Raw genomic sequence first — 25,830 nt, 5'->3', positions numbered from 1 at the left:
CGGCCCCGGGCAGTGCCTGGCTGTCTGCACGTGGTGTGAAGCCCTTCTAAAACTTCCCAGTGAGCTGACCAAGTGCTCGGCGATGCTGCACTCCCGAGTATTTGCTTGATCCGCCGTTGCCACACATTCTTCCGAGAACAAACACGCAGAGCGACGCGCGCACGTCATTCTCCTCCGGAGAGCTGGCTGCTTTTCTCCGGTTATAAACCAAAGCTGACAAGTGTCAGCCCTCCTGCCAAACCCGCGCTGACTGGCATTCTCCTGAGTGTTGGTCAAACAGTGAAATCCATTCATTTGTCTCAAAGCAAACCAACAGCATTCTCCTTGTCTCGGGCTGGAACAAAGCCTGTGCCTGTCTCCCCGCGCTGCCCTCGCCCCTCCAGTGCTGATGGGTGGGGGCTTTAATTGAGGCCCCGGAGCAAACCCATCAAGCTGAAGGTTGGGAGGATTGGGAGGCAGACGGGCAGAAGGTGATGAGGCCGAAGCTCAGATGGGCTCCCCCTCCATCCTCTGTCACTCCATGCCATGTCTCCGTGCCCAGGACCCCCTCCCCTCAGCCCCAATAGCCCCAGGGCTCTGTGCCCCTATGGTTGTGTTCAGTGTGGGGCTGCTCCAACCTGCAGCTGCCGGGCTGCCCGACTGAATGCTCCTCTGGAGTGAGATGCTTCATTTCCAGACTGGCAACAGCTTGAGCAACAGAAGCACCTCTGTGCTGTGAAGCTGTTGGGAAGCCGAGGGGATGTTGTCGCTGTTGGTGGTGGTGGTAGTGGCCAGGCATCAGGAGGAAAGCAGGAAACAGGGTGACTGTGAGCAGCATGTGCTCAGCCCGGAGAGGCAAAGGTTTGTCCCTGTGCCCTATGGATTTGGGTCCCCTCTGCTCGCTTCGGGGTGAGCCACCTGTGTGCCCCAACACTGTGGTCCCACAGTCTCCATCTCCCCGTTCCCTCCTGCTTGGCTGCCGTTCTCACACTTGCCTGCGGGCAGCACGCAGCTCTTTGTCCCTGCGCAGAGCACCCGGTGCTGTGGGTTGCCAGGGCCCAGCACACCCTTTGTCTCAGCCCTGCACTCCAACTGGTGCTCACACGGGGCACAAACAATGCTGGAGCTCTGCCAGAACGCTGGGGCATCCCGACCCCATCGCTGCCCCACGTGAGCTGCGGGGCTGGGCGGTGATGGGTGGGATGGGGGTCCTGTGGGCAGCCCCCTGGCGGGGCTCTGAGCCCTGTGTGCTGCAGACTGGGACGTGCACAGGTGCCCACCCTCTGCTGTTCTGGCTTTGTGGTTGCTGGGCAGTGCTGGCAGCTCTTCCCAGAGCACAGCCACTGCCACTGCGAGGGACAGCCCTGTCCCTGCTGCTCCCCTGGGACTTGGCTCTCTCTTCACTGATAATGGAGGAGAGAAAGAAATGAACTGCTCTTATCATCACAGAGCTGCTGCGCAGGGCCGGTCCTGTACGTGGAGGCACTGAGCTGCAGAAATCCCCGGTCCTCAGCAGCAGGAAGAGCCACATCCTCATCTCCCCACCTCCCTGCGTCCCCATCTCCCCACATTCCCACGTCCCAGTGTCCCCACATCCCTACGTCTCTCCATCCCCATCTCCCCACATCCCTACATCTCCACGTCCCCACAGCGCAGCAGCAGTGCCGGCTTTGGGATTGCTGCCATCAGTTTGAATAGTCACTACTGCTCCAAAGAGAGCCCCCCGAGCTGCTCCCACCCATCACATCCCCTCTGCAGCTGCAACCAGTGCTGCTATCGCTGCGACCCGTCCTGGGCTCGGCCCCAGACAACGCGCGCAGCTCTCATGTATCAGCGGTAAATGTCTTCCTGTTTAAAAGCTCTCAAAATCACAGGGGCAGCTTGTTTTGACATTTGATTAGCCACGGAGAACAACTTGAGAGCGCTCGAGTGAGTGAGTGAGCAAACTCAGCGCCGGTGCTGAGCGCTCGGGGCGCGGCGATAGGGGCGGATCGGGGCCGAGGAGGTGGGCAGTGCTCCAGGGGAAGATAAGTGGGCTGCCAGCAGAGCCGAGCAGCGGGGAGGAAGTGGTGAGTGAAGTCAGCTGAAAACAGTTTCTTTCGCTCTCTCTGACTCATAAATTTCGTTCGTACCCCGATTGCTGCGAGCAGCGCAGGGCCCGCGCGGAGCTGTGGTGCTGCTGGGGGAGGGGTCCTGCAGGCACCGACCCCGCTGGAAGCGCTGCTTTGCTTGCACCACATCCCCTACCCCTGGCTCTTGGTGGCTTTGATGCTGCTGGGCTGTGGAGCTGCTGCGGGGTAACTGTGCACGGATATTTCTTGCAGAGTGCAGGGAGGGTGCCCCCGTTCCCCACAGCTGCCGTCCTGAGATCAGCAAACCTGGGCCTGGGGGTGTTTTGGGGGGACATCCTGGGGTCTTGGGGCTGCCCTGGGGTCTGAGGACGGTGTCCCCAGGGATGGCTCAGTGAGGGTCCCTGGGCCTGGGAGCTGCATCCTGCGCTGCGGCGATGCGGGCTGCAGAGCAGGGCTGCAAAACAGGGATGTAGAGCAAGGCTGCACAGCTAGGCTGCAGAACAGGGATGCAGAGCGAAGATGCAAAACTGGGCCGTGGATGTGGAGCAAGGATGCAAAGTGAGGGGCTGCACTACAGGGGTTGCAAAGAAAGGCTGCAGAGCGAGGCAGTGGAACGGGGCTCCAGAGCAAGACGTCAAAGCAAGGCTGCAGAGCACAGAGCAGTGCAGCCCTGGGCTGCTCCCATGTCCCCCACTCCAGGCCACAGCAGCAACCGTGCGTCTGCAGCCCTCTTGGCAGCAGAGATGAAGAGTAATGTCATCCCTGAGCGAAACTGCTGGGTTTCTGCTGAGTCACAGTCATCGGGGATCGGGGAGAGCAATTACAGAAGAAAACTGGGAAGGCATCCCAAACAAATTGGTTATAATTAACAAGAAGAAGAATAACACCAGTAATACCATTAGCAGGCCCAAAAGCCATTTGCGATATAATATCCATAATTAGAAGGGATCCGGCAAAAGCCCGGGGCTGAACCACTCACCCCAGGATGAGGGGGACAGATGGGGGCCTGGGGGGGCTGAGAGCCCATGGGCACAGCTCTAGGGGTGCTCAGCTCCCAGCAGTGCCCTCTGCCCCCTCCTGGTGACAGTCCCGACCCACGGGGACCCATATAAAGCCAACGACGCTCTTACCCATGGCTGTACCCTTTGCCCCCCACCTTTGTCCCAACCCGAGGGTGGGGGAATGGGGAGGAAGTCTCTGTGGGGCAGCACGGGCACTGCCCAAGTGCATCTCACTGAGTATGGTGAGGTTCCCACCCCTACCTCATCCCAGGGGGGTGACCCTACAGCTGTGGGATGGAGCCTACCCTGCAGACCCTCTCTGCAGAGAGCAGATAAAGCCAAGCATATCCCCCCCAAAGCCAAAGAAACTCCTGACAGCCCCCCTCCCCCCCACCCCCCCATCTCTCCTCCTCCCCTGCTCTGAAATCCTCGTGGAAGCCCTATACATGTGGGGTTGGGACCCCTTTCCTCGTGGGATTGGGACCCCTTTCCTTGTGGGGTTGGGACCCCTTTCCTTGTGGGGTTGGGACCCCTTTCCTTGTGGGGTTGGGACCCCTTTCCTTGTGGGGTTGGGACCCCTTTCCTTGTGGGGTTGGGACTCGCAGGGCAGCTGGGGGTGGTGTTATGGCACAGCCCACTCCTTCTTTCCCCCACTTCTCACCGTCGCACCGCGTCCCCACGACAGACCCTGGGGCGGTGCCATACCCGCTGGGTGCAGGGGATTGGGGTCGGCTCGCAGCTTCCCCGCAGGGTCCGGCTGCAAAGGGGAAGAGCAGTTTCCCCGAAGGGGCGGCACCGCGAGCGGGACAGGATGGTGTCACAACGCTCAGCTTTGTCCCTACGCGGAGTGGGGGAGGACACAACGCGAACCGGGGACAGCCTGGTACCGTGGCACATCTCAGCCAAGCGCTTTTGGGACTTGAGCGATTCCCATCCCGCGTGGCCCCGTGGGGTGCAGAGCACAGTGTCCATCTCCGGCTGCTCGGCCCTACGGTCCCCACTGCTGCAGCCATGGGGAGCTGTGCTGAGCCAGCGCTGTGTGTGGGGCCGCTCTGAGCAGCCCCACAGCCCTCATCCTTGTCCCCCGAGGGATGGGGGTCTGGAAGCACTGGGTGCGGAGATCTCCAGGGGAACAGAGCTGGGAGGTCAGGGTGTGGGGGTGGGTGGTGCTGGGAGCTGGGGGTGCTCAGGGCATGCAGTGCTGGGAAGTGGGAAACTGGGGGGCTGGGAGCATGGGGTGCTGGGTGCTCCGGGGGCACAGTGCTGGGGGGGGGAGCTGGGGGTGCATGGGGCCGAGTGCTGAGCTCTGGCCCATGGAGCACTGCTGGAAACACTTTGATGTATATGGAATAACAACGGTGGTGGCAACCACGATAAAGAGAACCACGATGACGATGAGAATAATGAGAATAAAACCGAATAAAAATATCAAAATAGATGATAACAAAAAAAGCATACCAAATGAGAAGAATTGGAAAAGAATTTTAAAATGGAAGGAATATATATAAATATCTATAAATCCCAAACCCGTCCCTGTCCCATCCCCATCCCCATCCCCATCTCTGACCCAAACCCCAACCCGTCCTCATCCCCATCTCTGATCCCACCCCCATCCCATCCCCCCCACCCCCTCCCCCACCCTTGGGGCCGCCCCGTTCTCATGATATCGCGTCCCGCTCCGCTCCGTTAGTTCCGCTCCGCGTTTTCCCACGCCCCCCCCCCCAACCTCCTGTCCCCACGTGGGGCCCGGACGGCGCGGACCAATAGCGGAGCGCTGCTCGGCCGTACCGCGTGGAGGAGGAGCCCAGCCAATGGGAGCGGCGGATTTCCCCCCCCCCCCCCCCACAGAGCGCGCCCCCTGCGCGGGGATTGCGCGCAATTTGCGCGGGGCCGAACTGCTCGTGGGGGTGGGGGGGGAGGGGGAGGGGAAGGGATCGGTGTCGCGATCGTCGTCGCTCCCCATTCTTTTCTTTCTTTCTTTCTTTTTGTTCCGCCGGTCGCTGTTTCCATCGCTGCGCCTCATGAACGCGAAGGGAAAAGTCGAACCAAGCCCCAAATCCCCCAAATCGCCCTTTTTCACCCCCAAATCAAAGCCCCCCCCTAGCCCCCCCCCCCCCAACCAGCCGCCGCCCGGCCGCTGAGCCCACGTGGATTTGATTGACGGCGCGCCGCTCGGAACCAATGGGACGGCGGGAGGGCGCGGCGCCGCGCGCTCATTGGTCAGAGTCGGAAGGGCGGGCGGGGCCGGATCCCACGTGGGGACAGCGAGACGGAGTCTGCGGGGGGGGGAGTGAGGGGTGGTGTCCGGGAGCCATTTTGTGCCCCCTCCCCCCCCGCGGCTCCGACCACCGCGGGAGGGGGGAAACGGCCGAGAGGATTCCTCGGGAAAGCGACTGAAAAGGAAACGAATCGGCCGAAGCGGAAACGCCGCTGCGCGGTACACAGCGAAGCACCAACGGAGCGCGGCCCCGCGCGGCGGCTCCTGATTGGACGGCGCCAACGGGCGGCGCGTCCCGCGCTCCCAGGCACAAGCCGCCATTGTGACGTCACCGCGACCGCCGCCCAATCGCCGCTCTCCCTTCTCCCTCCCCACGTGGGTTCGGCCAGCGGCCATTGGGCGGGAGCGGCGGGGCCGCGCGTGGCCCCGCCTACTTCGGCGGGGGGGGAGGGTGTTGGGGGGGGGAGGGGCGGGGTTGTGCGTGTTGGGTTTTGGGGGGGGGGGGGCGGGGGGGGTGCGCGGAACGCTTTGGCGGCGGCGGCGGCGGCGGCCGCGTGCTCCGGGCGCACAGTGCGCGCAGCGCCGCGTACGGAACCGCGGAGAGCACCGCGCGCAGCGCAGCACCGCCGGGGAACCCGGAGCCGCGCACGGAGCCACGCAGCGCCCGCTATGCCCCGCGGAGCCCCTCCGGGACGCGCCTGAAGCGGGGGCGGCCGCCGGGGCCACAACGCATGGACGCGGCCGCCCCCCCCGCCCCGCGCTCCGCCGTCAGGAGCCCCCCCCGGCGCGGGGCAGCGCGCAGCGCTTTGTTGGGAGCGGCCGCGACGCCGTAGTATTGTTCCGGAGCGGCGCCGCTGGGAGCGGAGTCCGGGGGTTGGCGGCTTCTCCGCTTTGTCGTTTTATTATTATTATTTTTTTTTTCCGATAATTTTTTTTTCTCGGATATAATAACCGTTTTTTAGTTTTTGGTGTCTTTACCTTTCGGAGGGTTTTTTTCGATTTTTTTGTATCGTTTTTTCCTTGCCGGGTGGTGGTTATTTTTTTCGGGTTTTTTTTAATTTTATTTTTATTTTCCTGTATTTTGATTTCGGTTTTTCTTTCTTCCATTCTCTCATCTTTCGTTCTCTCGGTTCCGGCCGTCCGCCTTTTGCTTTCCCTCCTTTTGTTATTCTCAGTTATTCCTTTTCTCCCTTTTCTGCCGTTTCTGTTATTTTATTTTTTCCTTTCTTTCTTTTAATCCCCCCCCCCCCCTCCGATCTTCGGTCTTCCCGTTCCGAACTCCTTCCGGGTGGGCGGGGGGGGGCGACGCACCGTCCTCTTCCCCCCCCCCCCCCCCCCTCCCCGGACCCCCCCCTCCGCTCTTTGTTCCGCCGCCGGCCCCCCCCGGCCATGTACCCGCAGGGTCGGCACCCGGTGAGTCCCAGTCCCCCCCCTCCCCCATATCCCTCCCCCCCCGTGTCCCCCCTCCCCCGCTGAGCGCTGTGCCCCCCCCAGGCCCCCCACCAGCCGGGCCAACCGGGCTTCAAATTCACCGTGGCCGAATCGTGCGATCGGATCAAGGACGAGTTTCAGTTCCTGCAGGCGCAGTACCACAGGTACAGCGGGGGGGGACACGCAAAAAAAATCCGAGGGTGGGGAGGGGGGGGACATCGGGGCTTGGACCTGCCCCCCCGCAGCCTCTCATCGCTCTGCGTTTCGCAGCCTGAAAGTGGAGTACGACAAGCTGGCCAACGAGAAGACCGAGATGCAGCGCCATTACGTGATGGTGAGCGGGGGGGGGGAGATACGGCCGAGGGATGGGAGTGGGGATGGGGCCGGGGGGAGCCCCCGGTGGGGGGAGGGACGCGGTGAGGGGGGGTGTGCGTGGGGGGGGGGGGGGGATTGGAGGCGGCACCGGGACCGGAGCGTTGTGTTGTGCACCCCCCTTCCCCCTCCCTCCACCTTCGGCAGTGCTTTCCTCCTAAGTGTTGGGGGGGGGGGGAACGATTCAGTGCAGCGGGATCCTCCCGCCGGAAAAGCGGGAAGCTGCGGCAGTGGTCCCGTTGGGGACCCCCCCCCCCCCCAATCCCTCCGTCTCATCCTCGGATCCATTTGGGGACTATTCCCTCCCCCGTCTCCCCCCGCTCTGTCTCAGAGTGATTTGGGGACTCCCCCACTTCAAACAGTTGTGGCACTCCCTAAGCAATAGGGACCCATTGCCCCCCCAGCAACTCAGAGACCTTCCCCTAAGCAATGAGACCCCCCCACCCCGAAACGGTTGGGACCCCCCAACAGCTCCGGCACCCTTCTTCCACGAATCGATTTGGGCCCCCCCCTCGATCTATCGGGACCCCCCCAGCGATTGTTTTTCCCCCCGCAGCCATTCAGGACCTCACCCCTCGCAGTAATTAGCCCTCCCCCCCCCTCCGGCAGCGGGATCCTCCCCTCAGCCGCACTTTGTTTCCTGGGAGCAGAGTTGAGGGGGGGGTTGGGGGGGGGGGGCAGAGGGGAGCGGTCCCCAACCTCCCTCCCCCTCTCCCCGCGTTGCACGTCGGGCCGACCCCGTGCAAACGGACGTCGCGTTCGGGCAGTCCCAATGAACTGACGCCGCCTTTGTTGATTTCCCTTTCTTTTCCCCTCCTGCCAGTACTACGAGATGTCCTACGGGCTCAACATCGAGATGCACAAACAGGTGAGCGCCGGGGGAGGGGGGCTCGAGGTTGGGGGGTGGGGGGGGTGAAGGTTCGGGGTGCGCTTTCTCGAGCCTATGGGGTCGGCGGGGTTGCGTTGGGGGCGATGGGATCCCCGCGCGTTCGGAGGGCGGCTGCGTGTCACGAGGAGCGTCGCGTGGAAGCGTCCCACGCGTGCGATCGGGGCTCTGCTCTGCGTGGACGTCCCGGTGCTGCCCGGTCCCCGGCTCTTCTCTCTCGGGGTGAGATCTGCTGGCAACCCCCCGCGTGGTTTTGGGGTCCTCCTCGCGTGCTTGCCGCTCGCCCGTGGGGGAAAGCAGCGCGGGGGGGAGCGGCGGTGTGCCGCCTTGATAAGATTACGGCTCAAGAGCCTCGGGGCCGCGGGCACATGACGGTAAAACTTAAAGGAATAAAGTTATTATTGCGATGAGAGCCGATTACCGCGGTCCTGGCGATGCGATCGGGGCAGGGCCGAGCAGCGGCAGCAGCGTTGGTGCGGGTGAGCTCTGCACGGCCGTGCTGCGAAGGGCGATGCTGCTCCCAGCAGGTGTGTGCTCACCCCCCACCCCCCCCGTCCCCCCCCCACGTGCTCAGTGCCCGGCACTGTTCGGTCTCTCGCTCTCCTCGCTGTGAGCGCACGGAGGTGTTGAAATCGCGCACGAAATAACGCAGGGAAACGCGGAGCTCTTCCTCCGATGGCAGCGCTGGAAGCGGTTGTTGTTTCCCGGATGTTTTGCACTGGGGAGACTGGGGGGGGGGGGGGTTGGTGGCATGTGAGAGCTGATTGAAGTGGGGGGGGGGGGTGTTGCGTGGCCGGGATGTGGGGCTGGGCTGCTCCGCTGCGGCATCGCCGTGCGCTGCATCCCCCCAACGGCGCTGGGGGGATCCTAGGGGCGAAGGGAAAGCAGAGCAGGGGGGCTTCGCACCGGAGCGCACCCCCCCAAAGTTCCAGCCCCCCCCCCCCCCCCCCAAGCGGCCCCATCGCCGCGCTGCCCCCAGCCCCGGCTGACCCGCTTAGCGGTTGACTTGTGTTTATCTGCGCACAATCAAGTAGACTGAAGTGCCTGAATTATTCATGCGGTGTCCTGCCCTCCAGACTTGACTGCGTGTGATTACATCTGCTCGAGACAAACATTGATGGATACTTCATCTTTAAGCAAAGGGGGATTGTCTGGCTGGGGGCTTATATAACAGATTATCTCTCGGGCGCTGAATATTAAAGCGCCGCGTCCGGGCTGGGCTGCGGTGGAGGCTTTTATTTTTTCCCTTCCTGCTCCGTTTTGTGCCCTTCGATGGGGGGGGGGGGCGGAAATCCCAAACGAATGGGGCTTGCATAAACAGCTCCGTACGTGGGGAATAGTTGGGAAGCGAGTGCGGCGCAGCGCTGTTGGGGGGGGGGAGGGGGCACAGCTCAGTTTGGGGTCCTCGATGCCCCCGGGGACCCCCTCGTCCTGCATCGCTCAGCAGAGTCAGGGCAGCTTCCCAAAGAGAAGCGTGTGCTGGGGAGGGGGACGTGGCAGGGGGGAGCGTGGTGCTGGAGGGCTGTGGCTGAGCCCTCTCGGTGCTTTGGAGCGGCTCTGAGCTGCACTCCGTTGGGTTAGAGCCGTGCTTTCATCCCCAGAGCCCCTGTGCTGGGAGCAGTGGGTGGGGTGGGCTGAGCTCCGGGGTGGGGGGGAGGGGGCTGTGCCCTCCGTGCCCCCTCCCCGAATTTAATTCTCATCAGCGCTGCTCTCCACTTTGCTAATAACGATAGCAGCCACAAATAGCTTTCAACATGCCATTGACAGCCCGGTTGGAGAGAGCACTTGAAATAGTGGTAGACAGCTGAAAGTGCCCATAATTGTGTGCCGGAGTGAGAACCACGCTGCTCAAGGGCCTGATTTCCATGTGCTTACGGAGACAATCTCCCGGCTTTAACAGACGGCGGCTGGGGCTGCTCGGTGGGGCTGGGCATCATCCTGGGGAGCCGGGTGGGTTTGGGGTGAGGGTAACGCCGGGCTCCCCACGAGCGTGGTGGACGGCTGTTCTTTGCCCCGTGGGTCGGGAGCTGCGGAGGGATGTGGGGTGCCACCTGTCCCGTTGTGCTGGGGTTTGGGATGGCAGTGGAAAGCCTAAATTAAAGAGCGTGCTGGTGCCTTCCTCAAGGGGAGAAGGGCTGGGCGAGCTGTGCTGTGCACCCAGCCCCGTGGCTGCACCGTTGTCCCACCCGTTTCCATCCCTGCACTGAGCTCGCTTGGGATTTGCTCTGACGTGACCCCAAAGCCTGTCCAGAGATGGCACTGGGGGTGACTCTCTGCTTAGGGGTGCCCCATCTCTGCTCCCTGCATCCCGCAGCGTTATTTAACCTCCCGCTGCCCTGCCCAGGTGTGGGGGGGCCGGAGGGGCACAGCTATTTAGCGCCGTGCCTGCTGCCGGCGCCTGCTCGCTCTCTGCCCTCGGGGCACGGGGTCGGTGCTTGATTTACAGCCGGCGCCCGTCGTTGCCAGCCGGCCGTGCTCCCCGCGGCGAGCCACAGCCCTGGCAGGGATGGGATGGGGATTAGTCGGGATTTTGGGTCCCGACTCCTCGCCTTTGTGTGGGGCCGCCTCGGGTGTCCCAGCCCCGTTGCATCTCGGAGTGTCCCCTCTGCTCTGCCCCCCCCCTCCCTGGGCACTGTCCCCCCCCCTCCCCCCCCCCCCCCCCTCGAGGGCTGCGGGTGGAGCAGGCAGTGCTGCCGAGGCAGGGATGCAGGATTCAGGATGCGGTGCCTGCAGTCGCCATGGCAACCCCGTGCTGGGAATGGGGAATTTTCGTGGCTGGAGCTGCCCGGTGGTGAATGGGTCCCAGCGTGGGGCGGTGCTGGGGGTGAGGCCCTCCCCACGGCCGGGGCTGCTCATTCTGCCTCTGGTTAAACGTCTCGTGGGGATAAGCGGGGCTGTGTGTGCGGGGAGTGGATGCTTGGAGATTATTGGATCTCGTGAGAGCAGGGGAATGCGTGGCTGTAAGCACCGTGTCTCGGGTGGGAGCACCCACATGCTTCTTGGATCCCCCCGTGGGAAGCGTCCGTGCTGAAGGTGAAGCTTTGCTCCAAATCTTGGCTGGAAATTGGGGTAAAATGGGACAAGAGGACAGAGAGAGCCCCAGGGGTGGTTTGCCGGGTGGGGGTGGGTTGGTGGTGCCCGGGGAGCACCCAACACCTCCTCCCCGACCTCCGCACCGCCCCGGCTGTGGGGTTGTTCCCTTTGCACCCGAACGGCCGTGGCTAAAGGTTGGGTTTGTTCTGGGGCTCGCCAGCAGGAAGCCCTGAGCAGCTGCTTCCTGGGAGCGGGGCTGGGGGAGCAATCCTGACCCACCAGGTTTTGGCAGGAGGTGTAAATATTTAATGGAGGTGCAGTTTATATCCAATCTGATCGATGCGTCGATGCCAAGGTGGCCATTAAGGTGTCCCTGTGGCAGAGCAGGGGGCAGAGCAGGCTCCAGCAGCGGGGCTTCGGTGCACAGAAGGGCTCAGAGGGCTTTTGCAATGTTACCTTTATGGCCGGAGCCCTTCTGTGCTGGGAGCATCCGAAGTGCAGCACGCACCGTGCCCGTGCGTTCGGGTCCATTACGGCCCTGGCTGCAGCTAATGCACCTGGAGCAAATGGAGCAGCTCGGAGATGCCTCTGCCTCAGAGCAGACAGCCAGCAAATTCCCTTGACCTCCATGAGGGCTAAGAAAAGCAGCAGGTGAAACCCGAGCAGCGACGCTTTCTGCAGAGCTGGCGGCCAGAAATACTGCTGCTGCTTTGAAGCTCGAGGTGCAGGGTATCGCAGCCTGGGGCTGGCTGTGCTGCTCTGCTCGTCCCCTTGCTTTCTGCCCGGTTCCTCAAAGCAATGCTAAGCCGTTGGCTTGGCTATTTTTCCCCCTCCCGAAATGCAAAGTTGAGGTTTTCCCCTCTGAAATACGAAGGAGATGTCTCAGTGGGAAAGATGTGTCCCTGCTGCTGCAGCCATGGCAGTGCTGTGGGCTGAATCCCTGCAGCTGCTCGGGTTGGAGTGGAGGCTGCAGGGTGGGATAGGGGTCTGGGGGGGCTACTCTGTCCCCCCTCCCAGAGGGCTCTGCCTGGAGGTACTCTCTGTAGGGCGGCAGCTGTGGTGTGGGCACCACGACCCCGCAGGAGGAGCATCCCCGGGGCTGAAGTGCACAGTGCTGACTCGGTCCCTGGGCTTTCATGGGAGGGAAATGTTATTTTGGGTTAATGGAGACGTTGCAGAAACCACAGTTTGACAGCACGGGCTGTTATTATTAAACTCCTAAATAGTGTGGTCAGGCTGACAGGTGTAAATGGTTACGGGTTAAATTTCTGGAGGGTGATGTAAGGAGGGCAGAAGCAGCTCTCTGGCTTCGGTCTGGGCTGGGGAAGGATCCCGATGAGATCAGAGCAAAGCAGAGGCTCTGCGTGGCTCCAGATGGGGCTCAGTGCTGGCCTGGCACTCGGTGCATGGTGCTTTGTGTGCGAGGAGGTTTCTTGTGCAGGATTCCTTTGCAGAGTAGTGCCAGGGATGGAGCAGCACAGCATCTGTGTGCTGCCGGTCCATCCCGACCTTCCCCACCCTTGTTGCTGAACTGAGGCTGCTGGGGATGCTCAGTCCCGTGATAGGAAAGGGCCCAAAACACCAAAAAGGGAAAAGCAGCCCCTGCCCCCGTGCGCACGGGTGCACTTTCGCTGCCTCTTTTGGGATCTGCAGTTTCCCTTTGTGGAGATGGGGTCACTGGGGGTGGGGGGAGGAGGGGATGCACACGGCTGCTCATTGCAGGAGGCTGCTTTCTGCTAACGGTTGCTTTTTCTTCTTCCCTTTCTTCAGACAGAAATTGCTAAAAGGCTGAATACCATTTTAGCACAGATTATGCCTTTTCTGTCACAAGAGGTAAGGTGTCCCCTGGGCTCGTTTCCCTTGAGCAAAACCCGTGGGGTGCTGGGGTTCAGGGGGTCCCGGCTCGGTGCCCGCGTGCCCTGACCCACGCGCCCGCCTCTCCCCACAGCACCAACAGCAAGTTGCACAGGCTGTTGAACGTGCCAAGCAAGTGACAATGACGGAGTTGAATGCTATCATCGGGGTACGTGGACTTCCCAATCTGCCTCTCACCGTGTGTATACCCCTTTTATTCCTATCATTTACCATAAGCAGAGGCAACCCTGCACTCGGGTGGCATCAGGGAGGGGCAGCACCCCGAATCTGACCGTCCCCGATCCGGCACTGAGCGGTGTGGATGGCACTGCTCCCCAATTTTCCCCAGTGCTGATGCAGCACCAGGAGCCCCCGCCACCAAATGCCCACATCCCCATGCTGGGAGCACGCTGGGGTCCCGCAGCCCCCCAGCCCAGGTTTGCCTCTGCTGTACTGTTGATGTGAAATGTGGTGCACGCGTGGCAGAGCTGTTCCATGCATTGACTTTTACCCACTTCAGCGTTACGTGGCTCTCGAGGGGGTTTTAAGGGTTTGATTATCTCTGTCGGTGATGTAACGGTGTCCTCAGCCCTGCAGGAAGCCCACCCCACGCTGGAGCTCCTTACTTTGGACAGCAGATCCCACCCTGGGAGCTCTTTGGGATTCGGTGTCTGTTTGCTTTCCAAATCACCGAATATTTTTTTATTTGCAGCAATGGTTTGTGCTCCTTTCTCCCCCTACGAGGAGACTTCTTCACCCTGCGTGCATTTAACAGGGAAGGAGGACCTGGCTCCTTGCTGCTGCAGTGGGAGCACAGCTCTGTGCATCCTGCAGACCCTGGGGGCTGTGGAGGCATTATTCCATTTTAATGGGTGCCCTGAGTGGCTGTGGGTGGGAGGCTCCGCTTTGGTTCGCTGCTCGAAGCCATAGCGTGGAGTCGAGGCAGCTAGAGGCAGATATTGGAATTCAATTAAGGTAAATGAGCGGGGCTCGTGACCCCCATTTTCAAGGTAATTGCTTCCTTGGATCAGTGCTAACACGAGTGTCACCCCGTTGTTAAGCAGCCAGCCATGTAATCGTTTTGCCTGACAAAGCTGCACGAGGCAGGAACGGGGGGTGGCGAGGAGAGCGTGGCCCTGCGTGCCCAGAGCATCCTGCAGCAGTGGGCATCCCAGCCCGTGGGACTGGGCATGACAGTGAGCATCCCAGCCCTTGGGATTGGATATGGCAGTGGGCATCCCAGCCCTTGGGATTGGATATGGCAGTGGGCATCCCCAACCCTTGGGATTGGATATGGCAGTGGGCATCCCCAACCCTTGGGATTGGATATGGCAGTGGGCATCCCAGCCCTTGGGATTGGATATGGCAGTGGGCATCCCAGCCCTTGGGATTGGATATGGCAGTGGGCATCCCAGCCCTTGGGATTGGATATGGCAGTGGGCATCCCAGCCCGTGGGACTGGGCATGGCAGTGGGCATCCCAGCCCTTGGGATTGGATATGGCAGTGGGCATCCCCAACCCTTGGGATTGGATATGGCAGTGGGCATCCCCAACCCTTGGGATTGGATATGGCAGTGGGCATCCCAGCCCTTGGGATTGGATATGGCAGTGGGCATCCCAGCCCTTGGGATTGGATATGGCAGTGGGCATCCCAGCCCTTGGGATTGGATATGGCAGTGGGCATCCCAACCCATAGGATGGGCACGGCTGTGTGCATTGCTGTGGGCAGTGGTTCTGCTGGTGCAGTTGTGCTCCTGGTGATGTGAATGCCAGGCAGACCTGTGGGGCACCCGGTGCTGGGGATGCTGCAGGGGCACTGCCGATGTGCACCAGAGCTTTGGTGCAAGTGCCAAAAACCAAAATGATGCATGCAAAAAAAAAAAAGAAAAAAAAGCATCAAACCCTTTTTATTTATTTATTTTTTTGCCCCTTTTGAGGTCAAGAACTGTTAATTTTATGCATCTAGGCCATTGTCTCACAGTTCCTCTGCTTCAGGCTTCTGTGAAATCGAGCCCTTGATTTGGTTATAGCTCTGGAAATGATTAGACTACTTTACTAAATTTAACGCGAGTGGTGAACTGAAGTGGTGAACCATTAAATCGGTTAACAAAGGCATGAAGCATGATGTACATAATCCAATTAAAAACACTCTACGTATGAGATAACTCCTTGCCAGCCTTCCTCATGTACCATAACCTCTTCCTATCTTACTCGTATTTGCCTGGTGTGTGCCCAGAGATCCCGGGAGGGAAATGTGAACGTCTCTGTGCATCCATCACCAGCTCCTGGTGTGGGGATGGGACTGACCCGCTCCTCAGGTGCTCTGGGAGCAGAATTTCACCGTCCCCCTGCGCTGGGTTGGATGCATCACTTCGCTGCAGGAGTCCCAGGAGTGCTGGTCTGCATCTTTGGGACCGTGGGGCAGTGCTGGAAGAAGCAGCTTTGACCTGGAAGCAGTGGGAGTGCCACTGCCCTGCATCCCTGCAGCCCCTGCGGTGCTTTGTTGGGCAGAGCTGGGGTTTGCAGCCCTTCACCCCTGGCACCGGGCGAGGCGAGGACCCCCACGCAGTGCAGCTGTGGCTGTGGGGGTCGAGCTTTGGTCCTGGGGCTGTTGGCAAAGCCCCGGTGATGCGGGGTTTGAAAACCACCTTGCTTTGGGATGAGATGGAGCTGGAGAGGGACGGCGCTTCTTGGCTGAGGAGCATCACCAAGGCCTGCTGCATCCCACTGCTCTGCCGTGCGGGATTTCCACCACTGTGCGTCCTCCAGGAGGGACCTGAGCTGCCAGCTGCTGCTGGGAGGAAAATGCTGCTTCCACGTTCCCTGCATCCATCACGGGACATCGTGCCTCGGTGCTCGTTTCCACACCTCTGCTGGGCTGCTTGAACCCACGGGGCCGGTCCCACGCCGCTCAGTGAACCACAGGATGGATGTGTTTGCCACCAGCTTAAATCAAAAGGGAGAAGCAGTGTTTTTCTGCTCCGTTGGAGGGAGTGGCTCAGAGGGCTGAGCCGTCCCTGCTGTGCCCCACCTGGCTTTGGCTGTAGCAGGGCGGTGAGCCCCGGTGCTGCATGGAGTTTGCCTGCTGTTGCGTGGGAATGCTGCTGCTGCTCCCTGGATTTGCTCACCCTCTGTCTCTGCTTGTGCCCACTGAGGAGGATGCGTTGGATCTCAGTGCTGGGAAAGCCACCAGGGCTGCACTCCAGGGGAGTGCTCAAGCACCACGGCCTCAGCCTTGCTGAAATGGGTGGAAAGGGCGTGAGGTCGGGATTGGAGAGGGCTCGTTGGTCTCAGCCCTGTTCCTCCTGCCCTGAGATGGGAAGGATCGACCCTGGGATGTTGGCACCATCTGGGAGCCCTGAGGATGCTCCCCACCTCTGCACCATGGATGGAGCAGCACCACGTGGCAGGAGCCAAAACATAAAAAGCTGCTTTGGAGAGGACCAAGTGGTTTATGCTTTTTCTCTGCCAGTGCTGCGGATGTGTAATTGCCCTCTGGATCTGGCTCCTGCCACATCTGAGACCTTTGCACTGCCCGGAAGGAGCTGTGTTTGCAGATAATGCATCTCCTCCCCCTGAAACTGCAGCTTTCCTGTCTGACTCCAGGTCACGGCCTGGGTGCATTTCCCCAGTGCCTCCCACGAGGGTGCAGAAGGTGGGCAGGGGTGGGTTGCACCCCACTCCATCCCCATCGGAGCCCCCTCTGTGCTGCGCTGTGGGGCAGCTCCTGGAGCCAGGGGCTGGATGGGGCCTCAGAGGACTTGTCTCAGTGTGGGGGACTTTCCAGAGAGCTGCATCCCATGCAGCTCTGCAGCAGGACCTGGGCGTCTGCAGCATGCAAGGAGCTGGGTGTGCACCACCCTGCAGCTCACCTGCTCGGTGGAAAGCCCTTTTTTTTTCCCCCCCTGCACATCCCTCCGGGGGCACAGTGGGATCAGGAGGCTCCTTATGAGCCTTTCCAGCCACCTGTGGGATGATCCCCCCCCCTTCTCTGCATTTCCCTGTTGTATTCTGTGAGCTGCATCCTCAGCACTGCCCCGTGGGGCTGCACTGAGCTCACCCAGCACTGCACAGCACCCAGCTGTGCACCCCCCAGCAGCACCACGATCCTCCTTAAGTGCCACGCACAGTGGGTTGGTTTGGTTGCATCAGACCACGCTGCATTGTGTTGCTGGGAGCCCACTCCTCCCTGGGCATCGCAGTGTGGCACAGCCCCGGCTTTGGGATGGGGGCTGTGTCCCACCTTCAGCTCCTGGAAACCAAAGCACCGAGGTCAGCCCGCTGCCCGTAACCCACTAACTCCATTGCAGTTTGTGTTCTTTGTGCTTGAAGCAGCAGCACGAGGGATGTGCTTCCTGCTTTCCCTTCCCCTCCCCACGCTGTGCCCCCACCTCTGGGAGGGGGGGAAAGAGGGGCTGACCTGCGGTGTGAGCTGCTGCCTGGTGCTCTGTGCAGAGCTGCATCCTGGGCAACGTTTACGTTTCTGCTTAGCTCCAAACTCCAAACGTGCAGCAGCAGCAGTGCAGCTCGCCTCCTGTTAAGGATGACTGCTGAGCTCGGTGCACACCACGCATGTGTGAGCCGGTCACCTGGGACCGACCCCCCCTACCCCCCCCGGATCCCTCCTGCTAACCAGGCTCTCCTTGCAGCCGGCCAAGCCGGGGGGGGGGGTGGGTGGGGGGGGCGAGCCCGCCTCGAAAGCACAGCCCCAGTGTCCCCGAGGCCATGCCCTGTCCCCGCTCACCGCTGGTCTCATTGCAGCAGCAGCAGCTCCAGGCTCAGCACCTCTCCCACGCCGCCCATGGACCCCCGGTCCAGCTGCCGCCGCACCCCTCGGGCCTGCAGCCCCCCGGCATCCCCCCCGTCACCGGCAGCAGCTCGGGGCTGCTGGCACTCGGTGCGCTGGGCAGCCAGGCACACTTGGCTGTCAAGGATGAGAAGAACCACCACGACCTGGACCACAGAGGTGAGAGCTCTTGCCTTGCCTGTTCCCAGGGCTGGGGTCACCCCGAGCGGTGCTGTGTGGTCGTGGCTGTCCCCCTCTCGTTATGAGCAATAAGGCCTTTTTTTTGGGAGGGGAAAAGGATGGCGTGGCAGGAGTGTTTCCCTGCCGTGCCACCCGTGTGTTGGCACGTGGGCTCTCCCCGTGAAAAAAGGAGGAAGAAAACAGCAGTATTGGTTACCCAGTGTGGATCTGAGTAACCCGGTGGTCCCCACGGATTCCGGCTATTGATGGCCAAATGCATCCTGCAGCCGTGGGGGTGGTGGGGGCTGCTCCCTTGTGGGCGAAGCCCTCAGCTCCGTGCTGTCCCTTTGGGATCAGTGCATCCCCTCCATGTGCTCTGCGAGGGAGGGGGGTGAGGAGGGGAAATGGGGCGGAAGCGATGCTGGAGAGCCTAGATGTGTCCTGGGTGCAGGCAGCAATGCCTCCACGGCTGTTCCCTCCAGCACTCATTCTAACTGCTGTTTTCTCTCTCCCCTTTGCTTTGGCTGTGCCCTCTGACCCCGGCCGCTGCCAACAGAGCGGGACTCGAGTGCGGTGAGTGCAGCACCTCCTCCCCATCCCAATACCTCCACTTCTGAGTTTTGTTTCAGCTCTTCTTCGAACGGGCAGCCCCCGGGGGTGTGAGCCTCGAGGGGTCCCTTTGGGGCCGATTCTAGGGGGAAAAAGGGACAGAAAGAGGCCACATTCCCCTGCCAGCTCCGGCTGCACAGGGTCGTCCCCCCCAGTGCCAGATGCGTGGGGTCAGACCTCCCCCACGGCCGTGAATGGGCGCAGCCGAGTCAGCGCGGGTAAAAAGATCCGTGGGCGATTAGGAAAGCTATTTTATTCCTGATCACTCTTCTATTATCTCGGGTCATCTAATCTGCCGGGCTGGTTGGGGCTATTACGCCGCGTTAAGTAGGACTCGGAAGGTCAAGCAGTTAACTAACCAGCTAAATAACCGTGGTCGAGGGCAACCTTCACCTCCAGCACTGATTTCTTCGTGTATTTCTTTCCCTTCTGCCTCCAACGCTGCTCTCCCCCACCCCACTGCAGTGGGGCCGGGGCGGTGCGGCCCACGTCCCCCACCCCATGTCCCAGCAGAGCAGCCCCACGCTGGGGAGGGAGGTGGGGAAGAGAAAAGCATTGGAGAAGAAGAAGGGGAATTGGGCACCGTGAGCGGGGAGGGGGGGGGCTGTGAAGGACGGGAACGTTTCCCCCATCTAGGAAATAAAACGTGGGGTATTCCCCGCGGAGGTTTAATGCGCGCGATAATCAGCGTTAGTCATTCATATTTCCCTGGCCTTGCCTGAGCAATAAAAAATATTTAGCTCGTTGGCGGCGCGCCAGCGGAAGGCTTGAATGGATCGATGCCTCTAAATGCTCGACATGATTCTCTGGGAGCTGCGAGGTTTTTTCAGCATGACTGCCTGAGAAGAAAGAGCCCGGTGTTATCCAAAGCCGCTTATTGGGTACCGAGGAGAAACATGAACTGCTTTAGTTCTCTCCCTTTCAGACGGGGAAGAAAGGCGGGCGGAGGGGTTGGGGAAACGCGGCTGCTTCGTGGGGGTGGTGGGCTCTGTGATGAGATGTGCTGGCTGCAGCGTGGGGCCGGGCTTCCTGCGGCCCTATAGCGAGGCTCTCGCTGCCGTTTTTGCTCGGTCCCCATGGGAGGGCTGTTCAGGGGAAGCCGAGCACGTCGGATGCGTCCCCAGCGGGTGCACAAAGTCCTGCCTGCAGTGCCTGGCTGCAGGAGAAACGTGTGCTGGGGGTGTGTGTTTCGGCCACATGGATTTGAGCGCCCGTTGGTTTAACTGAGGCCGGGATAAAGCAGCTCCTGGCAGCCGGGCCCTGCTCTGCCCTTGGCTTCCCTAAGAAAAGCTGGGGATGGAGGTCCTGGCTCTGCAGCCACAGAGGGGAAGGACAGCGCGGGCTCCTTGTGCTGGAGCTTCATGTTGGGTGCATCGCTGTGGGTGGATGGTGTGCCCGTGTTGGTGGCACATCTGTACTTAACCAGCAGCCCCCATGGGTCGCAGCAGCTCTAATTCCTGCTGCTTCCTAGCCGGATTTTCCCTCTTCAACAACGAGCAGCTCCTCCCCTTTCTCTGCTTTGGTGGCAGACAGGCTCAGGTGCCCATAAGCAGCCCATCGTGGGGTGACATTCAGTGAGGAAGTGTGGTTTGTACCACGGATCTTGCCCCACCGCTGGGGTTTTGCAGCCTGGGGGTGCCCTGGACACTCGATGCTGAGTGCAGGGATGTCGGCTGTGCCCTTGGAGCTGCTGCTCATTATGTCCCGTTCTCCCCCCACAACTCATATGTGTTTTCTTTTATTGCAGAATAACTCCGTTTCGCCCTCGGAAAGCCTGAGAGCCAGCGAGAAGCATCGGAGCTCTACAGACTACAGCATTGACTCCAAAAAGAGGAAAGCAGAAGAGAAGGACAGCATGAGCCGATATGTGAGCTATGGGGGATCCCTCGGTGCCCGGGGGTGTGGCACAGTGCAGCACAGGAGCCCCCTTGGGTGGGGGCAGGCTGGGGTCGGGCACGGTCTTGCAAAGGCTGTGACTGTGCCCTGGGGCTGATGCTGGGGGACTGAACCCCATGGGAGCTGCCCTGGGGTTTGCAGCTCTGCAGGGCTGTGATTTTGCTGCTCTTTCAGGACAGCGATGGTGACAAAAGCGATGACCTCGTCGTCGATGTCTCCAACGAGGTGAGCCAGCGGGGCCTTCCGGTGTCACCCCTCTGGGGGGCAGGGGTGGGCACGAGGGTGATGCTGGGGTACGAGTACTTTCTCCTGCCTTGCAGGACCCTGCCACCCCCCGGGTCAGCCCGGCCCACTCCCCACCAGAGAACGGCCTGGACAAAGCCCGTGGGCTGAAGAAGGGGGACGCGCCCAACAGCCCGGCCTCGGTCGCCTCCTCCAGCAGTACTCCCTCCTCCAAGACTAAAGACTTGGGCCACGTACGTGCCGTGCCATGCCCTGCTGTAGGGCACTCCAAGCAACCCCCCTGCAGCTGAACTTCATCCTTTATGTTGTTTCTTTTTTTTTGCACCCAGAACGACAAATCATCAACGCCCGGGCTCAAGTCCAACACTCCGACGCCGAGGAACGACGCCCCGACCCCGGGGACGAGCAGCACCCCGGGGCTGCGGCCCATGCCCGGCAAGCCGAGCGGCATGGACCCGCTGGGTGGGTACCACAGCATCCCGGGGAGGGGAGTGGGGACCTCACCCCCACTCAGGGTGCTGGGGGATAGGGTGAGCACGGCGGGCACATCCCTTGACCGCATCGCCGACCTTCTCGCAGCCTCGGCCCTGCGGACGCCCATCTCCATCGCGGGCTCTTACGGGGCCCCGTTTGCCATGATGGGGCACCATGAGATGAATGGCTCTCTGACCAGCCCCGGTGCCTATGCTGGCCTGCACAACATCCCCCCCCAGATGAGCGCCGCGGCCGCTGCTGCTGCTGCCTATGGCCGGTCGCCAATGGTGAGCTTTGGAGCTGTACGTAGCACTTTTAGCTCCTTTTCTCGCTCACGGTGGGCGCGGGGAGGGCTCGGGGGGCTCCATGGTGTGGGGGTTGAATTGGGCTCCTCGCCTGGGGGTTTGGGTTGGCTCACCCCGCAGTGTTGGCGGGTATCGGATGCTCTGCCCTTGGGAGTAGCTCCCTGCAGGAGCACCTTTCCCTGATGTTGATACTGATAAGTCCTTATTTGTACGCTTGAAGGTAAAACGTTGTCAAAACAAGAATGAAACTGCTTGCTGTTAATATAGAGATGGGGATTTTGGCTGTTGGGGCATAGGCTGCCTTTCCCCAGGGACATGGGAGTGATGTGGGGAGGGTGAGCAAGTCCTGTGCCGACCCTTGCAAGCCCCAATTGCTGTTTCAATTCCAAATCCGTGCCCTTTCTGGTGGGGTGGAGGGAATTGCTCGAGGCAATCAAGCAGCAATATTGAGGGTGAATGGGGGGGGTTGCGGGGCTTGTGGATGGGATGATGATGATGGTCACCGTGCCCGTCTCACCCGCACGTCTCCCGACAGGTTGGCTTTGACCCTCACCCACCCATGCGGGCCCCTGGCCTGCCCACCAGCCTGGCATCCATCCCCGGAGGGAAGCCGTAAGCACTGCTTGCTTTTCTGTGGGGTTTCACCTGGGAGGGGACCGCCCCACGCTGCTTGGGGTCGGCCAAGCAGTGCCGGCCCCAGTGCTGCGTTAGCAGTGGGGAGAACACCTCCGTGTTTTTTTTTCCCCCCACCTCGGCAGAGCTTACTCGTTTCACGTCAGCGCTGACGGGCAGATGCAGCCTGTCCCCTTTCCCCACGATGCCCTGGCTGGGCCCGGCATCCCACGGCACGCGCGGCAGATCAACACGCTGAGCCACGGCGAGGTGGTGTGTGCTGTCACCATCAGCAACCCCACCCGGCACGTGTACACCGGCGGCAAGGGCTGCGTGAAGATATGGGACATCAGCCAGCCGGGCAGCAAGAGCCCCATCTCCCAGCTGGACTGCCTGGTAAGGTGTGGGGTGGGGGGATCTGTGATGCGTGTGAGCTGTGGTGTGTCGCTGCTGGTCCCCAGGAGGGATGTAGGGCCTTCCTAGAGCCTTTGTAGGACTGTTTAGGTTGGCAAAGTCCTAATGTTGTCAAGTGGTAACCAGGTCTGCCGCTAAACCGTGCCTTTAAGTACAGCATCTGTGCTCCTTTTAAGTGCCTGCAGGGACGGGGACTCAGCTGCCAGTCTGTGCAGCCTGCTCCAGACCTTTGTGACCATATCCATGGAGCAACTTTCTCAAACATCCAAGCTAAACCTCCCCTGGTGCAGCTTGAGGGCATGTCCTCTTGTCCTGTGGCTTGGGAGAAGAGAGAGGAGGCCAGCCCACCTCGCTGCAGCCTCCTTTGAGGTTGTTGTAGGGAGCAGTAAGGTCTCCCCTGAGTCTTCTTTTCTCTAGGCTGACTAACCTCACGTTCCTCCCTGGTCCTCCTGACCACTGTGTGTTTGACCCAAGCCATCCCATTGCCTGCCCCCCTCGCGCTAACAGCATCACCACATCTCTTCCTTGTGCAGAACAGGGATAACTACATCCGCTCCTGCAAGCTGCTCCCTGACGGCCGCACGCTGATCGTTGGGGGGGAGGCCAGCACGCTCACCATCTGGGACCTGGCCTCCCCCACACCCCGCATCAAGGCCGAGCTCACCTCCTCAGCACCCGCCTGCTACGCCCTGGCCATCAGCCCCGACGCCAAAGTCTGCTTCTCCTGCTGCAGCGACGGCAACATCGCCGTGTGGGACCTGCACAACCAGACCCTGGTCAGGTGAGGAGGGCGGGGGGCGGGGGGGGACCACCACTAAGGTGCACGCGGGGATGCTCTGCAGGTGGGGATGCGGTGGAGAACTGTGGGCAAACAAGTGCCAGGCACGATGTGCTTGCAGCATCTGCCTCCGGTGTGGCCTGTGTGGGTTCTGCCACGCGTTTGCCACTGCAGATATGAATTGTCATTCTATTTCTTTCTTCTAAGGCAATTCCAAGGCCACACAGACGGTGCCAGCTGCATAGACATCTCACACGATGGTACGAAGCTGTGGACGGGGGGACTGGACAACACGGTGCGCTCCTGGGACCTGCGGGAAGGGCGGCAGCTGCAGCAGCACGACTTCACCTCCCAGGTGGGCACAGGACCCTGGGGAAGGTCCTGGCCATGGGCTGTCCATCTGGGGGCATCCTGCAGGAGCTCAGTGTGGTGGTGGAGCTCTTCGTGCCAGGCTGGTGCCCTGCACAGCCCTGCCTGGCTCTGTGTGCGTGTGCTCTGGGTGCTGTGCAGGTGTGTTTGAGGCAGTAGGGCTCTCTGGCTGTGGATTTAGCCCCACTTTTGTTGCTTTTTCGTGTGGTGCAAGATGGGGCTGCTATTAAGAAAGCAGTGCTTGCACAGGGCACCACATGGCATTGCGAAGCTGGACATCCTTGTGGTTTCCAGCCCATCGCAGCCACGACTTGGAGCTCTGACAGCTGTGCTGCCTTCCACTGAGGTTTCCTATTCTGGATGTGCCAGCTGTGCTGCCTTCCCCTGGCTCCCCATGTTTCAGCATCAGGAATGGCAGGGGATGTTCAGGAGGACAAGGTCACGTCCCTCCCAGCCTGCTGCTCCTCTGACTCTCTGGCCTTGCTGTCTGCCCTGGGCACTGCTGCCCCATTAAAACCAAGCAGAGGGAATGCAAGCTTTGGGTTTGTGCTCGAGCGAAGCTGCTCTTGTGCACGGACATTTAACCACACAAAGGTGGCAGGAGAGCTGGCAGTGAATGCTCACCCCCTCTCCCCCGCCCAGCTGGGCTCTCCCAGTGTGAAATCCTGGTGTCAGGGCTCGGGATGCTGCAGGACCACACGTGCCAACCTGTTCTGTGCCCCCAGATCTTCTCGCTGGGGTACTGCCCCACGGGTGAGTGGCTGGCGGTGGGCATGGAGAGCAGCAACGTGGAAGTGCTGCACCACACCAAGCCTGACAAGTACCAACTGCACCTGCACGAGAGCTGCGTCCTCTCCCTCAAGTTCGCCTACTGCGGTGAGTGCCAGCAGCCCGTGGGAGCCATTGGGGGTGGGGGGTGGGCACCTGCAGGAAACCTCCTGGTTTTTCCAGCAGCTCCAATTCTCCAAAATGCCCAAATTTCACAGTGTGAGCTCAGGGTGGGGAGCCAGGCTGCCCACCCGGCTCTGCTCGGTGCTTTGGGTGCTGATGCCATTCCCGTGTCTGCAGGTAAATGGTTCGTGAGCACGGGGAAGGACAACCTGCTCAACGCATGGAGGACGCCCTACGGGGCGAGCATCTTCCAGGTAGGGGCTGCACGGGGGCGGGCAGTGGGGTGGGGGGCAGTGATGCCATCCCTGGGACCAATCAAAAAACCGCACCACTCAATATCCTATTTTATCTCTCTCCCCATTTTATTTCTTCTCCATCCTCCAGTCCAAGGAATCCTCATCGGTCTTAAGCTGCGACATTTCAGCGGATGACAAATACATCGTCACGGGCTCCGGGGACAAGAAGGCCACGGTCTACGAGGTCATCTACTAAGGGGACTCTGGAGTGGCCCTGGGATGGGATTGCTCCCTGGAGCTGCACCTCAGCGCCCGCCCGGGACCCGCACGGATTTCTTTGGAGGTCTGCAAACATGGCACACACGTCGAAGCCCTGAACGAAGTTTTCCGTTTGGTTTTTAGGGTTTTTGGGCTATTTTGTCTTTTATTTTGTTTTTTTTTGGTTTCCCGGTTCTTTCCATCTGCGCTTTGGTGGCACTATAAAGGACTGATTTTTATTTCCAACGCGACTCTTCCTTTTTTTTTTTTTATTATTATTATTTTTTTTTTAATTTTTTTTTTTGGTGCATCCCGCATAAGACTTGTGAAAAATGTAAATACCAGACTGAGTACATAGCATGGGAAGGGTGGGGGACCCTCCCGGTACACTAGGTGTGTATTTTCGTCTGCTGTAATCGTATTCCACTGATGGTTTTGGTGGTGGCAATTTTTATTATTATTATTATTTTTTTTTTTTTGGCTTCCCACCCCTCCCCCACCCCTCCCCCACCCCTCCCTCCATCCCCCCCAGCCCCGATGCGGCCGTTTGGACGCGTAACCGAACTGAGCAAAGCATCCTCTGCTGAAGTCCTTCCTCCCATCGTCCCCTGTGCGTTGTTCAGTGTCGTGTGTGCTGACGCTGAGCTCGGACGTCGGCGCCACAATCACCTTTTTATATGGATTTTTTTTCTCTTTTTTTTTTTTTTGTGCTCGTACGTTTGAAGAAAAAAAAGGGGAAGCCCACGATCTGGGAATCATCCGCTCGAACCCTTCTTGGTCTTCGGACATAAGCGACGAGGAGTGATTTCAAAGAAAGCATAGTTATAAATTCAGCTCAGGGAGCCACGAAAGATAATAGCGACTTAAATGTGTTTTGTATTCAAATGAAAGTAAAGAATTAGAATTGATGATAACCTTTAAAATACAAGTTTT

The 25,830-nt window shown here is 60.4% G+C and overlaps 1 protein-coding gene across 7 annotated transcripts; it reads left to right on the top strand.

Moving 5' to 3' along the window:
- The first annotated feature begins 5,844 nt into the window (after positions 1–5,844).
- On the top strand, positions 5,845–25,415 carry TLE3 (TLE family member 3, transcriptional corepressor). Of its 7 annotated transcripts, none has more exons than XM_065734109.1 (20): positions 5,845–6,683; positions 6,765–6,865; positions 6,972–7,035; positions 7,897–7,941; positions 12,763–12,825; positions 12,941–13,015; positions 17,611–17,812; positions 18,369–18,385; positions 20,169–20,288; positions 20,492–20,542; positions 20,638–20,793; positions 20,890–21,022; positions 21,140–21,321; positions 21,875–21,951; positions 22,098–22,347; positions 22,899–23,146; positions 23,351–23,498; positions 24,238–24,388; positions 24,581–24,657; positions 24,788–25,415. In XM_065734109.1, the coding sequence occupies exons 1-20, from the start codon at positions 6,660–6,662 to the stop codon at positions 24,893–24,895; spliced, it is 2,292 nt and encodes a 763-aa protein (XP_065590181.1). In that variant the 5' UTR covers positions 5,845–6,659; the 3' UTR covers positions 24,896–25,415. The 7 variants fall into 7 exon arrangements, with proteins under 7 accessions (XP_065590181.1, XP_065590179.1, XP_065590176.1 ...); XM_065734107.1 differs by having other exon boundaries at positions 21,140–21,336; XM_065734104.1 differs by having other exon boundaries at positions 12,941–13,045; positions 21,140–21,336.
- Positions 25,416–25,830: the final 415 nt, after the last annotated feature.

The sequence above is a fragment of the Cyrtonyx montezumae genome, unplaced genomic scaffold (assembly GCF_038088225.1).
Source record: "Cyrtonyx montezumae isolate F1298 unplaced genomic scaffold, pur_monq_1.0 scaffold_17, whole genome shotgun sequence".
NCBI classification, from domain to species: Eukaryota; Metazoa; Chordata; class Aves; order Galliformes; family Odontophoridae; genus Cyrtonyx; species Cyrtonyx montezumae.
This window is presented reverse-complemented; position numbering and strand designations above follow the sequence as displayed.